The following is a 21,597-nucleotide window of genomic DNA, read 5'->3' as shown; positions in this document are numbered from 1 at the left end:
AGTTCTCTTGTTCCTTCTTTCTTTAGCCCAGCAGGGCTCTGCTCTGGCCACTATCAAGGGCTATCTTTCAGCCATCAACCCCACATTTAACAGTGATCCTAACTATAAGTTGAAGCTCATTATCTCCCTAAAACTATGTTATTTGGTTTGTCATTCCCATCTGACATTGGAACACACCTGTAATAGGGATAATTTATTACTACTCACTTGTAATAATTTATTACAAGTGAGTAGTGATGTCAAAGCACAGCCTTCCCTTCATGCCACCGGATGAGGCAACCGCCTTCTGTCCACTCACCTGTTATTGTGTAGCAGTAGCTCTAAGAGGCAAAGTAGGCAGGCAATGCAAAAAGCTTTTGCCAGCCTACTTCAACTCCCGCTGCCTCATATCGTACATTAAGTTACTGACTGGGCTGGGGGAGCTGGAACAGCCAATTGCTAGGCTGTGCCCACTTTGTCTTTGAAGCCCATGGACATCCTGCAATCGCTCCTCCCAGGCTATCTACGATAGGCCTTATAGCAAACGTTTTAAGGTTTCTCAACAGTATCTCAGTGAAAGGCACGAGCACTGCATATAGTTCATTCTTCTTTATATTCTCGGGTTTGTAGAATTGTTGTAACTTGAATCATAACACTACATTGATCAGAATGGAAAGGTAACAAGACACAATGAACTACTCATTGCTGACAACTTAAACCTGTGGGAGAATGGAAATATATACTTAATGGGTGAATTATTAATGAACCACCTAACTGTACATTGAAAAGCATATAGGAACTCAACTTGAAATACTTTGAACTTATAATGCAGCATTGTTCCACTATTTGGCCACGGTACTCCTCTGTGACTTTCAATATTCCTATAGTGTTCAGCTGGGGTATATTATCCTATATACTATTTCATAACTCTCAGTGGTGCTTATGCTACATATGTGAGTATCATGCGCATAACATCGTGTTGCAGTGCTCGCTTTGTCTTCCTCGCTTTGTGCCACTCTCTCTCTATACCCTCTGCCTCTCCTTTGAGTGGTTGAGACCAAAGTAGAGGCCTGTAGTTTATTAATTATGTTGAATTGGAAATAGACCAGTTCATAATATTTGCTAAAGAGTTTATACAGTCCAAAGCAACATCTCCTTTGCTCACTATTGTAACCTGGCTTGATTAAGGGGATCTATAGGGTTCCTCATGTTTGCTCAATTTATGCATGTTCAATCTATTAGTTTCAGATGTATTAGTTGCAGGTAACTCGCTGAGATTGCACACTTTGAATATTAACTGGATGAACAGGAGACATTATGATGAGGTTTGTACAAAGATAAGAGTTTGCTGAAGGATGCCTCCAGCTGCACAAAGGATCCTATTACATCTCTTGGGTCACAATCTCTATTTTTGGGGATTTAACAAATATGTTCGGAAAATCATATTATCTGCTCTGTTCAGGAAAACAAAATACCGCTGTGCAGAGGTCATTTTAATAGCTCACGAGTTAGAAAGTGAGTTATAGTCACGGCCATGGTACTGCAGCTTGTTGTTTCACTGTGTATTGTGTTTTAAAAATCTTAGCCGCTCACTGTAAACACATTTCTGCTTTGTTTTTTATCATATATAAAACCTTAGATAATTTCAGGAGCTGAATTGCGGTACGTGAATCTGAAAATGGTATTAGTAACCTGAGGTGTCTTCTTGCAGCTCCGGACAGTGCCCCAGAAAACATAACCTACCGAAACGTGTCATCCACGGAAGTGGTGGTGTCCTTCCTGCCGCCCGCCATTCCTAATGGAATCATACGATGGTACACAATATACCTTCAGATGGCAAATGGGACAGAAAAAACAGTTCGAAACACAGCTAATCTTTCACAAACTATTACTGGTAAGTGGCTAATAAAAGTGTGATGTTTATTAAACGATAATTAGCTACGTTTATTTGTATTCACCTTGCCTATTTCTAAAGCCCTCGATTCGATCTTTTTATTTCTTGCTTTCTAATGCCATTTGCTAGGACTGCAAACACTGAAATAGAGTTCAAAGTATATATTGAGCACATGTGGACTTTTTTCAACACAGCTCCTACTACTTCATATGGTATTTTTATTCACTGTAAATCACACATTTTCCCCTTGTTCACTTCACAGTCTGAGGAAGATGGAAAACAAGGGCAATGAATGCACTTTACATAAGACTCCTTCTGCTGTGACTTTCAGCTCTGCAATAACCACAGCACTACAGATACAACACTGCACTGTGGCGTGGACACTAGACAGATCTCTGATCATGCCCACGGTTGTTCTCAGCAGGTTATTATACTTCTAAAAATTCCCCTGCCAGACTGTGGGAGAGAGCAATGAGGCTGTAGCCTTAGTGTGAGCTGTGTCTGGACTCCTGCACGCCCCACATTGAGAATTCCACAGAGCTAACTGGTTTCATCAAGGAATACTAGTTTTATCTTTGCCGGCTTTGCTGACCAGCAAAGAAAATGAATGCGATGTTATGCACAACAAAACTACACGATAGTAAGAAAATTTAATCTTTAAGCTTCACACCAAATGAAAGAACAAGAAGGAAAATAAATTAAAAATGATGAAAGTCAGATAATGGATTGAACATCTTTTACCAAAAGTCTCTATTTGAAATGCGCAATTCAAGATTTTTTGATTAGTGCCCATAGGAGGTCAGGAAACACCGAAAATATTCACTTTTGGTATATTATCCCAAAATACTTTCCAGAGGTAGGTTAAACTGGGTAGAAGTGAGTTACCTGGATGAGGCAGGCTGATGTTGCTGATTTTTCCAGGCATGCAGGCGCGCATCCTAGCATTATTAGCTTGTAAATCTCTATGCTATTGGGTCTCAGAGGTACGGGTCCTCTTGAAGTGAGCTATGAGCTGGTGCTAGTCTCCACATGCCGAACAGAACCACACAAGCTGACTAGGACACTGTGAACAGGCCAGCAGCCTCCTCTGGTTTCTGGACCTTCTTTTTTTTCTGGATTTCAGACTCTCCCCCCAGCAACAACTTTCCTCAGGAGGGTGCGCCCTCCTTTCACTGTGACTCAAGGTAGAAAACTGCTTTTCCCAGTTCCCTGAGATTTAGTCAGCGGTAGGAGCAGTTCTTCTGACTGGCAGACAAGAAATCCTCCAGTGCTGCAGGCAGGGAGGTTACCGTCCTCCACCTTTACCAGTGCAGTGATGCAAACCTTGTTTTGTTTCAGTTTTGGCAGTTAGTCATGATCTAATTCTGAGAAAGACCGACAATCCGCTCCCCCACTTTTACTACGGTGTGGTGATATTCCTGTTTTGGGGGTGTTCCAAGTCACGCGAAAATTGAATCATTTTATTTTGCGTGTAAAAAATCCAGCACGACTGAGGACAGCCTTCTGGCTCTGGAGTTTTCTTGTGCACTAATTTCTACCTATCTCTAATCTTTTCATCTCTGTAAACTTCAAGAAAACTTGTAGCACATTCTGCTGACATTTTCTAAGGGTGCCGCACTGAGCAAAGGAGAGAGGGCATCTGAGATAGATCCCTTTTTGGAATTGCATTGATAGTGAAGCTGATCAATGTCAGCTATCTAGTCAATGTGCCATTTCAGCGCCTTCATTCATTTCTGTGTGTGAACAGGCTTCCTTTGAAGCGCTTCTTCTCTCGGCGCCTTGGCCACAGCTCTTAACATATGCAAAGAGAGTCCTCCAGCCACCATTTTAAATCTCATTCACTTACTTAGGCTAGTGTAGGCACAGCGTATTCATCATCCCTTAAGTGCCTTACCTAAATAGATATCATGAATCGGATTGCAGATTTCACCTTTTAAGGACAATTTACCTTTACAATAGGGTTTTGTTGTAGACTGCTGGCACCATTCCTGTTATCCAAATGAAGGATTGATGTATGCATTTTAAGACAACTGTCCTACCGCACACCTGTTAAGGGTACTTACAGTTTTCCAAATATTATAGCATTTACTTTTGAGTGTTGATCTATATATTCTGCTCCACACTTTCAATACTGGCCTGGTGCAACATGCAGGGTGGCCTGCTCTAGTAGCTTCCTTAAACTGGCCTACATTATAATATTGTATTATTTTCCAGTGTTACCTAAAGCAGCCAAGTGAGCCACGCATTAGTGGGGACAGCAATTAGCAGTAGCATGGAAGTGTGAACATTTCAGCAACGTGTATGTGACTGAGCCTGTTTAGAAAGCCTCCATCTAGACTACAACTCAACATCCTGGGGTCCAAAATAAAAAACAACAGGAGGAAGCACACTACGTAGACGAAAATTTCTAAAGCCGTATATGGCAGATATAGATGTGTTGTTGGCATCTAATTAGACATAGAGCTTTTTAAATCGAATCTCCGCTTGTTGCCTCATTTTTTTTATTGCTCATCCAAGTCAAGTTGCGCTGAGCTGCATTAACGGAATCGGAATATCTCCACTTACCGGGAGTGGGAGGGCTGCAGGCTAAACCAGAAGGTTGGTGGTTACTTTTGTGTTTATAATCGCCTTATGAAGAATGAGTCCAATATCGAAGGTAGATATGTATTCTTTATTCGTCAAGTTGTATCCGTGTAAGCGCCCCACCGGACTACACCTTCTTGCTAGCAAAGCAGTCCAGGCACGAACCGCCCAACACTCATAAACAAGCACTCTGGCATTCTCAGTGAGAATCCCACAACCTCACGCCCACGCAGCCAAGCATCATCAATACAATGGAATGCATGTTAAGACATAACAGTTACTTCCGTGGTCGGCGCCCTGAGTGACGTCCCTTTCCCTCTGACGTGCTTTAGGGACCGGGAGCCACATGAATAAAAACTGGGGCATTGCGCGGATGCATGCAGCGGGTGTGCCACTGGCACGCCGAATGCACGCCTGAGGCAAGCCCGTCTGTGCCCGTCTGCGCCCGACCGGGTCCAGGGGCCAGGAAGCCTGGCTCATTGCTGACCTACTCTATGGAAGCCTTTTTACGATTAAAAAGCAGATCCCACATGCTGGTTCTCCCTGATCCCTTAATTGAGAAACTCGCGTTGGACAATCTGTTGGTGACTAATGGGGAAGTTCAGTCAGATGACATGCAGGCCCAAAGGGGCATAGCTGTGGGGCAGAGTGAGCCCCGATGTTTAAAGGTAACTCTGCTAAACACCCGGTCCCTCCAAAAACATATGGTAGAGATCTTTACGCTGCTCCAAGAGGAGAGCCCTGACATCCTCGCCCTAACGGAAACGTGGCTAGACGATACCTCTGGCCCTGAAATAGTGGCCTCCCTCCCTCAGGAGTATGACGTCCTGACTTATAACCGACAGGGGAACAAGAGAGGGGGTGGGGTCGCAGTGTTTTGTCGGAGGGCGCTGACCATGGAGAAGATAGTAGAGGAGAGCCTTGATGGGGCGGAGGTCCTAGGAATTAAGCTTGGACTGAACTCATCCTGCTTGATAGTGGTGGTGGTGTTATACCGTCCTCCGTGGTCCACCCCATTGTTTAACGATCTGTTCCAGGAAATAATCAGTGACTTGTGCACAAAATATCAACAGATCCTTGTCCTAGGGGTTTTAATCGCCACTGGGACTCAATACCAAAAGATGGTGCATCCCGAGGGTTTGGGGATGATATGACTATGATGGGGCTGAAACAAATGGTGGACACCCTCACTCACGAGAAGGGCCATATTTTAGACCTTCTTTGGACTTCCTCCTCATCTAAGCCGTCAATCAAGTGTAGACCTTGTAGCTGGTCAGATCATTATCTGATCAGCCTTGACCTGCCGTCTTTCTATCAACCAGCTCATCCCTCTCCAGTATGGCGGTCGGTACGGAACTGGCTTAAGATAGAGGATGGTAGCTTGAGGGCAGCACTAAATAAGACAGTCCACCACAAGACACAGTCCGGTGATCCGGATCTGGTGTTTGAAGAACTGACTCGCCGGCTAAAGACAGCCATCGACGTGGTGGCTCCTGTCCGACGGGAAAGAATAAGGGATAGAGCAAAGGGTGCCCCTTGGTACTCTGAGGAACTTAGAAGTGAAAAACAGTCCCTCCGCCAGTGCGAAAGGCATTGGCGTAAATCATATTCACCATCAGCACGGGAAAATTATAAAGCAAAATTGGCCTTCTATAAAGCTTCATTGATGGCCACAAAATCGGCGTACTATGATTTGAAGATCAGGGAAGCCACTGATATTCAAAAGGAGACGTTTAATGTTCTCATGGAGCTGAGTAAGAAGAAGATACTGAAGTCAGTTGGTAATCAGGAGGACTGTGACAAAATACAGGACTTCTTTTTAACTAAGGTCAGAGACATTATTAGAGATATAGGCACTACCCATACAAGTCAATGTCCCTTCCCGGTGTTTAACCTACCAGACTTTCAAGGAGGCCGACTCTCTGTCTACCCTGCACTTGATTTGAGCAGGCTAGCCAATATCATGGCTAAAGTAAAGTCTGGGTCACCAGTCGATCCCTGCCCTCCTATCGTGTTTAACAGGGGTCTTCCAGCAGTAGGGTCAGAGATACCTTCCCTTCTGAACCTCTCCCTGACAACAGGGAAGGTCCCACACCAATTTAAGGAAGCCATGGTAATTCCCCTGCTAAAAAAAAGTAGGGGCAGATCCGAAGAATCTGAAGAACTTTCGACCTATCTTCAGACTTCCATACCTGGCTAACGTGCTTGAGCAACATGTGCTCAGTGTGCTTTCATCCTATTTGGAAGAGCATCAGCTACTACATGCTAAGCAAGTGGGATTTAGAGCTCACAATAGCACTGAGTTGGTAATGCTCTCGTGCTGGATGAACTAAGGTTAACAGGTGATAAGAAGCTTCCTTCAGTATTGATCCTATTGGACCTCTCAGCCGCATTTGACACGGGGAACCATGCACAATTGGTGACCCGTGTCCGTCTGCTGGGAATTACTGGGACAGTCCCCCAATGGATTATCTCCTTCCTGGAGGATCGGTCCCAAAAATTCCAAATAGGGGAATGTACATCCAGTACAATATCTAGCTCCAGCCTTTGATTTATGCACTGGCTAAGCTGGAGTGTCAGGTATTTAATTATGCCAATGACACCCAATTAATTATATATTGAGAATTCCTCCCAGGCACAGCTTAAGCTACAGAACATCCTTCGGTTCACTATGAACTGGATGACCTTGAATTCACTCAAAGTGAATCCTGCTAAAACGGAGATTCTCACTATCACCACTGGGGCTAATCCCTGGTCTGGTCTTTTTTGGCCACAAGAGCTTGGCCACTCCATCACCGGCACCAGCTGTGAAGAGCCTGGGTATCAGGTTAGACTCCAAACTAGCAATGAACAATCAGGTTGCTGCGGTAGTGGGAAGTTGTGTGGGAATGATGAGGCAACTACGGAAATTTGTTCCCTTGTTGTCATCTGCTACCTTGCGTACCGCGGTGTCAGCGTTAGTTCTATCCTGCCTGGACTATGGCAATGCTGTATACATAGGACTCCTCGATAAACTTTTGGGGAAACTCCAGGTGGTGTTAAATGATGCAGCACGTCTGATCTTTAAACTGAAGAGTAGAACATATGCTACACCCTTGTTACAGCAGCTACACTGGCTCCCTATCAGACAGAGGATCAGATTTAAGGGCCTGTGTATTGCACACAAAACTATGTATGGAGCAGCGCCCAGCTACATTAAAGATCGTCTGAAGCCTTATGTGCCTGGTGTTGTCTTCGGTCATCAGGCACACACTTGTTGGCCTGCCCACGCTTTAACAGCACCACCTTAGGGTGACGTGCCTTCTTGGTCTTGATTCCTCAGGTTAAGCTACCAGAGAGTCTGCGCGGGGAGGCATCCCTCCTACCATTTAGGAAAAAACTTAAGACTATCCTGTTTGCTGAGGCATTTAGATAAGTTCAAATCCTAGTTTTGCTCTATCTGCAAGCATCATGGCATCCCTTGTTTACTGGTATGTAGTGCTTAAAGACCGTTGGTGATTTGGCGCTTTACAAATATAAATAAATAAATAAATAAGTAGTGCTACGAGGCTTACTGCATCAGAATGCATATCCGGCATTATATTTCCATTTCCCAACTCCCTTGACCCAGTCCTCTAATAATGCTCTCTTGATGGTGATTAGCCTGGCTCAGTCACTCCCGGGTTCTGTTGCTAGTATAATCTCCCCTATTGTTTTGTATGTGTTTGTTTATATTTCATTGTAAAGGTGTGTCTACGTGCAGTGTGTGAAGATTTTAAACTACGTCTCATATGACAGTTGAACGTTTTATTTTACCTCTTAGCACTAATTGTCGTCCATACTTAAAAGACAGCATCATTCTCCGTTGTGCACTGTGCACTTAACAATCTTCCCCTATGTTTCCCTCACTCAGACATTCCAACTTCTCCCTCATCTGAACACACTTAAACATATGGTATGAATTAAACATATTCTCAAAGAACTATGGCTTTTTTTCTGCAGGAGGAGCAGTCGTGGCCGCTATTAAGCACGGGTGGTGGGGCAGGGAGTGAATAAAAAACAATTAAAGGGACTTACCTGAATGCCGCCGGGTGCTGCCACCTGTGCTTCGTCTCCTCCATGCCCAACAGGAAGTTCCCAGCCTCCCAGAAGCCCCTGTCCAATCACAACGCTGCTAACGCCGTGGATCGGCGCTCAGACAAGGGCTTGGAGGCTTTACATGTTCCTCGCTAGGCTGTGCAATGCAGGCTGGTGGGGAAGATGCAAAGTGCGCAGGATACTTTGGCCGGCCCAAGAGGACTGACCAAGCAGTAATGCGCACTTAGGGAATGTGCTTAACAATTTTTCTTTTGCCCCCTGCACTGGCCAGCCTCACCCACCCCTCACCGCACCCAAGCAGGAAGGAGAACGAAAATGATAATAACATTAGTTATTATAATTTTCTTTTTCCCTTTTACATTGCTCGCCTAAGCGGAGGAGCCGCCACTGAAAGGAGTCCATCCTTCTATTGGTAACACCTTGAAATTAGTTTGAGTTCTAGAATTAGAGTTCCTGTAGGCTGCTACTGTGGTGTCAGTTTATAAAAGGCACTACTCGTCCATTCATCTGCACTGGTAAGATTCTAAAAAAGGATGCAATACATTCGGTGGTGTGAATATTACCAGTGCAAACACTTTATTTTCACCTATGGTCCGACCACCACTTAATAAGATTTCATATGGGCCAATTAGTAACCCAACCAGGTCCAAAGAAAGAACAGAAGCTAAGTAGGTCATGGAACAAGATAAACCTTGAATCATTCTCTACAACCTTTGTCCCCCTACCCCCCTCTGAAATGACTAATGTTAACAAGGCAGCTATAAATTTTGAGACAGCAATTGTCACATCCTTAGATATAATTGCCCCAAAGAAGAAAACTAATTGCCCGAACAAACTGTTCCCGTGGTTCACTCCGGACTTAAAAAGCGTTAAACTCACCATCAGGAAGGCAGAACGCAAATGGAGACTCACTAAAAGCACAACGAATAGGCATGAGTATAAAACCCTACCCCACCGATACATGGATAACATAACCATGGCCAAAAAATCCTACCTAGGAGGCAGAATCAGTCAAGCCTCCAATTCCCATAAGTAACGATACAAGATCGTGAAGGAATTCACTAACCCCCCCTCCGGCATACCGACATATACTGCCTCGCAAGAGTGGGTGGATTCCCTCTCAGCTTTCTTTGTAAACAAGATAAATGATATCCACAAACTCTTCCCCCAAGTTATAAATACCCTGCATAGATCGGATGAAACCCTCCCTCGGAACACCAACTCTATTAAAGAATTTAGGAAACTAACAGAGGAAGACACTTCAGCCATACTAAGTAGGATGAAATCCGGCTCGCCAACTGATCCTGCGTCCACCCAGATCCTAACCTAAATTGGCCCAGCACTCACCTCCAACCTAACCTATATCTTGAATCTTTCACTTTCACAATCCACTGTACCCGCCCAATGGAAGGAAGCTATTGTCAGACCTATTCTGAAAAAGCCAACAGCTGACCCCAAACAACACGCCAATTACAGACCAATTCCTCTCCTACCTCTGTTTGGAAAAGTAATGGAAGTGGCAGTTAACAACCAACTATACATAGACTCATCTCAATCAGGCTTCTGGTCTTATCATAGCACCGAGACGGCTCTGGTTGAAATCATCGATAACATCAGACTCTCTCTTGATGCCAGACAGTCCGCCATCCTTATCCTGCTCGACTTGTCAGCTGCCTTCGACACCATCTCTCATGGCATCCTCTTGGAGCTTCTATGGGAGTTTGGTGTTGAGGGCCCGGCTCTGCAATGGCTCAAGAGCTACTTGATGGAACAGTCCACTAAGGTACAAATAGGGGATTTCTGCTCCAAAAGCCAATCCATTGACAAGGGAGTTCCCCAGGGATCAATTTTGAGTCCCACACTTTTTAACCTTTACGTGTTGCCTCTGGCCAAAATAATCAGAGCCTATGGCTTTGATACAGTTATCTACGCCGATGACACGCAATTGTTGATCACTCTTGATCCAGATCCCACTGACACACAACCTAGATTTAAACTGTGCATGTCATCGGTTAATGAATGGATGTCAACTAATTACTTGCTGCTCAACGCGAGCCAGTCAGAAATCACGCTCTTTGGAGATGCACAACACATATGGACCACTGACTGGTGGCCTTCCTCCCTAAGGCCGTGCCCACCGCCCAAAACAGCAGTCTGAAATCTGGGAGTCATTATGGACAATAAACTTTCCATGACTGACCACATCAACTCTGTGGTCCGCACCCGCAATGGCTTAATGCGCTCCCTCAGGAAAATCTTTAAATGGATTCCCCTCTGCTGCTCCTGGATGCCCCTTGTGCAGGGACTAATCATCAATCGTTTGGACTATGGCAATGCACTGTTCGAATCAATAAATGAAAGACTCCTGTCTAAGCTTCAGGTGCTGCAGAACACTGCGGCGAGATTGGTCCTGAACCCACCCCCCACCCCCCGCTCACCATCGGCTCCCAGCCTGAAGGGTCACCTTTAAATATGTTGCTTGGTACACAAAACCTTGAACAATAAGGGGCCTGCCTATTTAGCAAAGAAACTGAGCAAACATCAGCCAATGCGAACCCTCCGCTCGTCCAACAAACATCTCTTAACAATCCCCAAGGTTCACACTGTTAAAAACGGTGACAGGTCCTTTACCAAAACTGCACCTGAGCTTTGGAACTCACTGCCGCTTCGGCTATACCTGGAAACTGACCACAAAAAATTCTATAAAGTTCTTAAAACATGGCTATTTTAACCCAAGGTCCTGCCCCTTCTTAGTTTCCTGTGTTTGACGAAGCGCTATGAGACCTAAGGGTGATATATGCGCTCAATAAATACCTACTACTACTACTACTAATGCCATCTTGTCTTCTTTCATACACTTTTTTTCTTTTTGAAAACCAATATCTAGTAATTCCTTTTGACAGTATGGCCTTTCATTACACAGCAGTACACCTTAACACCCCATAAAATAATAAATATGATAGAAAACGTGCACCTCTGTTCATTGCACAGTCTCTATCACCAGTTTATTCTGAATGTATAACATGTATGCTACTACACTTGGATGCAGAACTATGGAATTTTCAGCCACCCGGGCTAATATAATGCTAAAAACTCCTAGGGTAATTTCAGAACATTTGACTTGAAGTCCAATGATTACAGAGCAGCATAATCAGAACTGGGGAACTTATCACATTCCCCACATGTCATACATCTTTGTCCTTGGTGAAGGTGGGCACACATTTTGACTTTGCCTGAATCCACCCACGTGAAGGTAAAGCATGCAGCACAGTTTTAGGGATATATTCCTGTTTCAGGATGCCCGATTGGTGGAACATCCTACAGCAGGCCTAAGCCTGCAATATTTCATGTGGTCGCCAGGCAAAATATGTCAGTGAGGTCAGCAGTGGAAGATCAGGGATGTTTTATGCGAGTGTTTTGGTAAGTGCCATAGCAGCGAAAGGGATGGGGCCATAGCAGTTAGTCCTGGTGAGGTGTGGGTGTGGGATTGGGTCTTCTGATCAGATAATGGCTGCCACTTGTCACAAGTCCACTTCCCGCCATGGTCCGCCCATTTTGGTACTTGGAATAGTTATCTGTTCACATGAATGGCTGCCAAAGTGTCTTTTTTATTTTTACCTGTGCAGGCTTTTCAGTTAGCAAAAATTATGAAGTTTTACAAAAAATATTTAAATTTAAAAATCGAATGTTTTAAAAAATTGCACATCTCTCTGCAGCCTATGCCACTGGGGACAATGCCCTCCTTGGTACAGGTCTAGACCCCTACCATCACTTTGGTGTAGTTTGAGTTTTTCTTATCAGAGTAGTGTAGTAGATGAAACCGGGGACATTATGGTCAATCTTGCTCAAGTTGACGTTGATTTCTCTAAGGGCTTCTGGCTGTAATTTGTCAACCCCTCATGGAGGTGATCTGGACATGTGGCGATTTTCTTTTCTCCAACACAGTTGGCTTGTAGATTTATTAACATGGCCGAAGCCCTCATAGACCATATTCTGTGCTGTTTGAGGGACTAGGCCTGTTTATGTTGTGAATTTGAGTGAGCATTTAAAGGTCAGTAGCACAAACACCAAGCAGTTATGAACTTTGGTGAACTATTATCCCACATCAGCATCTGGATACGCATTTCTTTTTGGCCCTAAATCAATTTTCTCTAGAAGTAAAAAACTGAGAAGCTGTATTCCGAAATTGGTTAAAAAGTTCATAGAACATTCTAACTACTTTTTTGATGGTGCAACTGTCACATAGACATGCTAGTCATAATAAATGTAGAGAGGGCTTTGAGCTCACCCCTTTAAACATTACCTTTACTGACCAACCTTTTTCGGCCATTGGCAGACTTTGTCAATCACATTTTGCCTCACCTCAGAGGAGTGTTTCTCTATCATCTGAAGCTATTGGCTATTAGGGTATATATTTTCTTATCCAATGGAGTGTTTACATTGAACTGCACGATTAACTGCTTTACAGCAAGAAGTCTCTCTGTTGGCTTTGCAATGCTTGTTCCCTTCATTTCCACTATCCCTGCTTCAGAAATCCAACATGCTCCTTCTTGCCCTCCTACTTTCCCCTTCGTACTCCTTGCTCTCCCTTGCAGACCCTCCTTCTCATTCCTCCAACCTCCCCCTCCCCCCTCTTGTCTTTCAGTGGTGGCTGGTGGCTTTTGAAACTGGTGGGTGTAAATGCATTTGGCAAGTTTAACCCCTGAGAAATCTTTGAGCAAAAGCATTGCAAAAACTTTCATTTTACAGCAAATTGTGAGAAAGAGTTTGACTAAAAAAACAATGTGTTTAAAGGCATATTCTCAAGGGGTACCCCTCTAATAACTAATATTAGCAGGACAATTGTAACTAGCAAATATTATCACCATTAGAAGTGGATCAGCAGGTAAAGTCAAGAATCCATACTCCCTAGTTTTTAAATCGCTAAATATATTGAGAGCTTGCAGACATGCTTTTTAAATGTTTTTCCAGTTTAGAAAACATGCTTTTATGAAAAAAAACATTGAATGCAGTGGCCTGATAAATATGTTTTCAAAGCTATGAAAGCATGTACTTTATTTACTGTTTAAAGAAAACAAGAGCAAACACTGCATGGCCTTTGAAACAGTTGACATTGACTATTGTATAATCATTATACATGTATCGTCATCACTCAGACCAGGAAATAGACACAAGCCTTCATTAAGCCTTACTAAAAATCGAAGCAGTTGAAACAAGCTGACTGGACTGGTTACACTTTAAGGAGGCAATTCTGAAAAGGGGCACTGTAGTTTCTTGTGGGTTTTGGATGAAGGGACCCTTTTGCTTCCTGACAGACTCTGTAAAACAGCTGTCCTAAGTGCTTGGGTGTGGTTGATAGAATTCATGATGTAGAATGTTTAGTTAACAGTTACAAGCTGAGAAAAAAAGACATGTAATACCAAGCGCCATGTGTGGCTTAGTCATTTACATGCTCCAAGGCTGGGAAGGATGCTACAACTGGCATCAAGATAGGGGATATGTAATCTAAAGAACCAACAGTGCTCTTCCAAAGAGTTTCCCATAGTCCCACAAACTATTTGTTCATCCCACACGTGCCTCAGTCAAAGTGAAGCTCGACGGTTGGCGTATGTGGAGTCAAAGTGCTACTCCAGCTAGTACAAAGCTTTTGAAGAAGACGAAAGCCTTACAGAGAAATCTGCTGGTGAGGCTGTGGAAAAGGTACTGCACCACAATGCAACACAAAGCCATAAGCCGTCCAGAATGATAAGGTTTAAAGCAGCAACAAACAGGGATGAAGAAATGCTAAAAGAAAAAATAGTCAAATACCGAGAGTATAATTACATTTACCAGAACCGGAGTAAAGAGAGTCATTCCACCTTTGCAGCGGGCGAAGCGACCCCAGTGAAAGCACGGGGTTGTGCTTACAGAGCCGTTGGTCCTCTAACCAACCACCACAGAAGGTGCTGAGTGTGTTCCGCACAACTCAGAGATAGTCATTAAGCTAGAAGACTCCAATGGCCACACGGCATCAGATCGGCTGCAAAGACACAAACGTCAGCACATGACTAGCGCTTAACGAAGTTGCTGGTCCAAGTGGGCAGCCAACATAGCCAGAGTGAGTTCCGCTCTCGAAGCAGGAAGTTCCACAGGTTATGATGGCACTATCTTCCTGAAACCACCACTTCCCTTCGATGCTACCAAAAAGCAGAATATTGGTGCTGATGGACTGCCTGGATCTCAGCTTTTGATGACTTAATCGATACATTGGAAGAAGCAGATAACAAAAAGATCATCAAATATCTCAAGAATCTTGGAGGTGAAATACTACAAGCTGATGAAATATCAGGTTCAGTCCAATGCCGAATGTTGATTGCGAAAGATACATTTCCAACCAAGAAAGGCATGAAGCTTGTAAAACAATCCATGAGTTTGTCAAAAGACTTGATACGCTCAGCAAGCATTGTAAGTTGAATGTATTCAATGATGAAGAAGACATACGTCTCAGAGGTTGCCTTTCTGATTCATTCAGATGACAAATGCTGGGAGAAACGCTCAATCTGTAGTAAGTACTCATGACTGTCAGAGCCAAAGAACGTGCAGACCGACAAGTTACTGACATTGAGGCCGAAGGAGCCCAGAGTGAGTCAGCACTGAAGATGAAAAGTAAACAGAGACAGTAGTTCGAGAGTTACAAAGTGATGTCTCCAAAGAAAAAGAAACTATTTTTTCTTTTCCACATAAAGGTACTTTTCCCACCATTGACCAAGTATGCAAGGGTTCTGAGACAGAGAACCATTTTGCAACTCTCTTCAAAGTGAAGGAAAAGCTGTGTGTCACGTCGAGAAAACAAAATGGATGCCGGACATTCCAGAAGCAACGTTCTTCTCACGCTCACAAGGCTAAATTTCCGTATTGAGGCAAATGGAAACTAAACAAAGTAGATCATGATCTAAATCATCGTCCACAGCTCTTCAAAGTCATTGTCAAGTGACAGCGAAGCAGATGAACATGTGATGTCGATATTAACTAAAGAAAAATGTGGGCATGTCGGATTGGCCGCATTCAATAAAAAATGTGAGTCGAAGAAAGATCAACATGTGAAGACATGAAATTAAATTATACATCGTGCTAAAATCATGCAAAAGTTGAATGGCTGTTCCATACCTTTTATCATAGACAGTGGTGGGTCGATAAACATGATGCATGAGGAGAAGTACAACAAGCTGTCTCCAGTGCCTCAGACTAATGTGTATACATGGGCTGCGTCGATGTCATTTGAAAGTCATGGTCAACATTTGAGAAGGTTACGGTGTCCAGCCTGATCTCTTTGAGTGTACCGCCCAATCATGTTTCCCCTAAACGTGACACTTATGCTAGCATAAGTATGTCACAAACTGAATGGGCTTAGTCACAACCTGAAAAAGAAAGCCTATCTGTTGTGTGGGCTTGTGAACATTTTTTTTTCACTGGATTCAAGCTAACCTGGCTGATGAGGGGTGTTAACCTGTAACCGGTCCCAGGATGCTTGTTTTCAGTCCGGGGAAGACCTGGCTTGGCAGTTCGGTGAGTATCTGAAAAGTTTCAGCGCTCTGTCCATCATCTGCTTGTGTTTGATTTGTTCACCCTAAGCTGGCTGGGTATGCCCAGACGTGGCTCCCTTGCTCACTTTGCCACTGGATTCAAGCTAGCCTGGCTGATGAGGGGTGTTACCCCAAAAACAAGTCCCAGTATGCTTTTTTCCAGTACAGGGAAGACCTGGCTTGGCAGTTTGGGCTGGACTGTTCCGATGATGCACAGGGTCAAGACTGATTTGCATATAGCTGGGTCTGAACTGGGGTGGCAAAGTGAGCTAAAGAATGATGATTGATTCAACCCAGATCTGTGACTGGGGGTGAGTGTCTGAAAGGTTTCAGCTCTTCGTCCATCATCTCCTTGTGTTTGCCTTGTGAACATTTTTGCATGTTTCTATATGGAAAGCATTTCATTCTTCTGACACATCTTCATCGAGCATTGCTTCCCATCTTTGACAATCCTAAAGCCAAGATGCCCCCTCACATTGAGAGGTGGGGGGTGCAACTGCAGGAATATGACTTCCACTATTGTGCACCAACCAGGGAAAGATCAAACTCCTGCTGACTACTTTTCCTGAGTGCCTGTACAATATCATAGTACCATTTCTAAAATTGCTAAAGCCTACATTAACTTCATTGTAAAGTCCAATACACCTATCAGTGGAACAAATTATTGCTGCCATTAGCACAGACATTAATATGCTAATACTCAAATACATGATTTCACATTAATCTGGAAATAGCACACTCGATCTCTTACAAATGACTGTGAATATTAGAAGTTTAAAAAGCTGAAAGATGAACTTTCTGTTGCTCAAGAAGGTATTGTCTGACGAAGTTCGAGAATTGTCATACCGGAGAGTCTGAGACAGTAAGTCATTGAAGTGGCACATGGGGGATATTGTGGAATTGTCGCTACTACGCGAAGTCTCAGAGGCCGAGTTTGGTTTCCTCACCTTGATGAAGGAGTTAAAAGGGAATTAAAGCCCTGTCATTTGTGCACCAGTTTATCTCCCAAAACAACCCAGCATCCATTGAACCTGTCTGACCTTCCAAAATAGGTGTGGGAGAAAAAGAAAATCGCTGTTGAGTTCTTTGGGCTCCTTGACAATGGACATCATTTAATGGTAGCCATTGGTGAGTATTCTCATTTTCCCTTGGTAGAAGACATCTCGTCGATCACTCAGGAAAAAGTCATTGAGAGGCTACATGGTATTCTTGCAACAGGGGTGTTCCTTCAATTCAAAATTATGACACTGGCCCCCCTTTAAACGGTTGAGACTTCAATGACTTTCTTACTCATTTAAGCATCAGAAAAGCAAACCTCTTTGGCCACAAGCAAATGGCATTTTATGAGCACCCAAAAAAAGTCTGTTCAGTGTGCTGCACTGGAAAAGCTTAAAATAAAATCATCTCTTTATTCTGCTCTTTGTGCCAACTAGTCAACTCTCCATTCAACTACAGGTAAACGTCCTGCAACCCTGATGTTTGGGAGAGCCATGAAAACCAACCTGCCATAATCGACCACTACAAGATGGATTGATGATGGTAACTTCTTCAACAGATTTATATGTCAAACACAAAATGAAGACCTATGTAGAGAAATGCCAATGTGCAAGGGACACTGTCTTTACAGAAGAAGACCGAGTACTTGTCACACAGAGACAAAAATGAAAGTCTGATGCTCATTTTGATGCTGACCCTCTGAGGGTTGTGACCAGTAAAGGACACATGGTGACTGCTCACCATCCTTGAAAGTCCATTACATTCAATTCTTCGCATTTCAAGCATCTGCCTCGACATTCTCCAACTTCAGATGTCAGAAGTGAGACTTCTCTACCTGAGAATCCTGAGTGCCCGACTGCACCTGTGTCTCTGTCACCAGTGTCAGTCATGGACACTTCTCCTGTATCTCCGCAGCCTCACATGATGAGATCTGGGCGATTGATTCTAGCACCTAAACGACTTATTGAAGTGTTATGATGTATATATGTATTATTTGTACTTTTTATTTAACAAAGTGTGAGATGTAGTGTCTTGTGAGTTAGAGATTATGGGATCCTTTTGGTTCCTGACGGACTTCATAAAACAGTGACGCAAGTACTTGGATGTGGTTGATAGAATTCATGATGTAGAATGTTCAGCTAATGGTTACACACTGAGAAATGAGACGTGTAATACCAAGCTCCTTGTGTGGCGTAATCATTTACATGCTCTGAGGCTGGGAATGACACCATTGACGCTTGTATACTTCAGCTTAATACTCGTTGAGTCTGCCTCTGAATTTAGCAAATACTCTTCATTAATTAATTTGTTGTGCGTATATAAATATGTATTTAATCTGCATCTCTGCTCACCTCTGCTACTCCGTTCAGGCTGGACCTTCTCAAAGTTGGATAAGGGATCAGATGACTGGTAATAGAATTTGCAAGGACTATCTGAAGCAGAGCCTGCAAATGTGCCCAGTGACTAGAGACAATGACATGGACAGCTCTTTCATTGGTACAGAAGCTCTCATCCTTCCACCCTTGCACACAGTCTCATCAGTCATGCTTTGAGTAAATGGAAGGTGAGTGCCACCTAACAGAGAGCCAGAAACATGGCCACTTACTATGTGGCTTTGAAATAAAACCACACAGTGAATGGCCATGCTCTGCACGCCATTATGAGTGGGCCCACAGGGGTTGCATGCCAAAATATCCCATTATCCCTTGCCAACGCTGATTTCATGGTCTTTATTGCAATAAATAGCATACAAACCGAACCAGGATTAGCTGGGCAGGCAAACCTAGCACTCCATCAGAGATTGGAGGCTGCATCTGTGGTCCCCACAGCTCCCTGCCATGGCACCAATTGGAAAAATCTGAAAAATGCATCTTGGGCTAGCCGAGGCAAAGAATAGTCAAGAAAAACATGTGCACTTTCTTGTGGCACCCACACAATCCAGTATGGCATGGCATTTCAGAGTAACACGGATCAAATTCAATGGGAAACCAATGCCTTCAACACAGTCCTCTGTTTTTTTTTATCAAATGAGGGTCAGGGGCAGGGGCAGGGGAGCCGTCATTATAGAATTTCTTTTCTTTCTTTGTATTAGGATCTAAAGTAGGATAATAATAAAGTGTCTTGAGGTTCCAATCTTTATTTGATATTGACACTAAGCCCTCAATATAGATTGACGTTGGTTTCTTAAATTTGTCTGCCTTTAATGTGTTTATACTTCATTTGCTCAGTAAACACAAGCATGTGGACTTTGGTAGTGTTTGTTTGACTTCCCTAGATCTGCAGGCTCGTAGCCCACACACCCACAGAGCAGCATAGGGAGTGGTGGGTTCTCATTTGAAACGAACGCTGGGCTATGCCAGCTCCCTTTTTGGGCCAATACAAGTTGTATTGCTTTGTAATGTCCAAAATGAAGTTGTCTATATTCTCTTCACCTTAAATATATTATTTGACTTCCAGTCAGGGCAAAATCTACTTTTAAGATACTGCCTATGTTTAATGTTTCATTGTCCGACAGCTCAAGTTTCCTACCTTTCCTCTTCGTTCGTTCAAAGCTCCTCTTTTCTCATCTCTTTTTCTCCAAGCCCCTAATGCATCCACAGCTCTCTGTGTCTCCTCTCTTTACAGTGATGTCTAGAATCATCACAAGCTCGTTTCCATCCCAGTATCGCCATGCCCTTTAACGTATTACATGCTTCCCTCTACACGTAACAATGAACAACGCAGCATTTTTCCAAACCTTTGATAACTGCGGGATGTAACCTGCTAGCTTATTCACCAATCCAGTGGGTGTATGAGTTCGCATCAACACTGCAGCCCTCTTCCTCCGCGAGGACTCTTCGGGGGGTCGCAGGCATTCTGTCTTTCTCTGGGAGCTCTGCAAGAGAGCGCTCCCCCTAAATAGATGTCATGTGTGGTCCCGGAATACTTTTTTCCCAGAAATCAGGAACAATGCCAAACTTATCGGCTCCCTGACTGTTTTCACAGACTTGCCTGGTGTATTTCAGTCCCTTCCTTCTGTTCGCGACATGCGGACTCCCAGCCTGCACCCAAACCTCGGGAGGGTCTGTTTTTGCACTTTGCCACCCAGTCCCAACACTGGTGCATTCAGTGTCTATTCTCGAGCCGTGTGCTGCCCGTCAGTGACATGAGTTATATGTGTGCAGGTGCGGCTCCCGCGCGACGCCCCTGCAGGCACGTTCAATGGACGCTCGACTTCTGTGTGGTGTGAAGTCTGCCACTGACCTCCCGACCTTTAGGTGACTTGCAGAAAACAACCGGTACCTCAGATCGTATTTTCTAGTTTGGTGTATCTTAGTGTCAAACATTTAGCTCATCCCATGCATGTCATTGTTATGAACCGTGGCGTTTAGCATTTACCACTCGGTGGTGAGTAATTATATTATACATAATACAAACTGGTATGTCTATAAAAACATATATACATATGTCCTACTTAGCCAACACACCACAATCCCGTACTATTAAATATCATTTAACAACTATTAATTAATCAAAATGTATTGCAAATAAATTAAGGGGTGAAGTGAGGAGTGCTGAGCTGAAACACCCAAACAGATCTGGCAAAGCTAAAGTCCAGGCATGGAGAAGCAGGAAGCTGCCCCCGATGAATTCATCTGCAGAGTGACCGCGCTGCAGTGTCCCTGCTGGGAATTAACCGCAGTGGTAGGACGGGCGGACAAACACACACGCACACACCCCATCTCAGCCATGGGGATAGGAATCCAATAAAAAAGGGTGTGCCCTGTGGCCTCGTTGGGTATGAAGAGCTACGTATAAGCTACAATTCAATCCAATACATACCTCACCACCAAGTGATGACTCACTTTTGCTCTCCTAATTTGCATTCGTGTCCGCACCTTCTTTAAGTTTTGTATTCTGTCCGTTTGTATCTGACTGGAACGCACTGAGCACCAGTGATGATGACATTTGACTTCTCAGTGAGCCGGGAGCTGCCCCTTACCACGATCAGGGAGAGAGATTTGGCACAACAGGTAAAGAGCTAAATATGGGGCATATCATCAAGGCCCCGCGATAAAATTATAGCCGCTTTAGCGTCCGTTTTCGGGTGAAAAACTGCGATAATATTATCGCCATATCAGCAAAGACATGCTAGCGCTTGTTTCAATGCCTTTGCGCCAGCTTCCTCAACGCCCATCTTTGCATCGCTAATGAGATGCAAAGTGGGCGTTCCTCCCAAAAAGAACTTGGGAAATGTCGCTAACAGATATTTCTCCTATCAGCAAGCTGCACGCTAACCTGCGTAGTCATAAGAAAAGTAGCGCTAACCGCGGCTATCGCTACTTTCCTTACGCCTGCTTTCAGTCTGACTTAGCCATTATATGCAATGGAAGGTGGATATAATGGCTAAGTCTGCCCTGCCCTATCATCAAGCTATCGCCAAACGTTGGTCGATTATCGCTGGATTTCCAGCGATAATCGCACATTTGGCAGCATGCGCTTGGAATTTTATCGCTTTGGGGATAA

At 43.9% G+C, this 21,597-nt stretch overlaps 1 protein-coding gene across 1 annotated transcript in view; it reads left to right on the top strand.

The window, feature by feature from the left end:
* Positions 1-21,597, top strand: part of PTPRQ (protein tyrosine phosphatase receptor type Q) — a 1,724,016-nt gene that overhangs the window by 887,063 nt on the left and 815,356 nt on the right. The window contains exon 35 of the mRNA XM_085652983.1: positions 1,691-1,873. Coding sequence (XP_085509109.1) covers positions 1,691-1,873 — 183 coding nt within the window. The remainder of the gene's footprint in view (positions 1-1,690; positions 1,874-21,597) is intronic.

The sequence above is a fragment of the Triturus cristatus genome, chromosome 4_1 (assembly GCF_964204655.1).
Source record: "Triturus cristatus chromosome 4_1, aTriCri1.1, whole genome shotgun sequence".
Classification (NCBI taxonomy): Eukaryota; Metazoa; Chordata; class Amphibia; order Caudata; family Salamandridae; genus Triturus; species Triturus cristatus.
The sequence above is the reverse complement of the archived record's forward strand: the minus strand, read 5'-3'. Positions and strand labels throughout refer to the sequence as shown.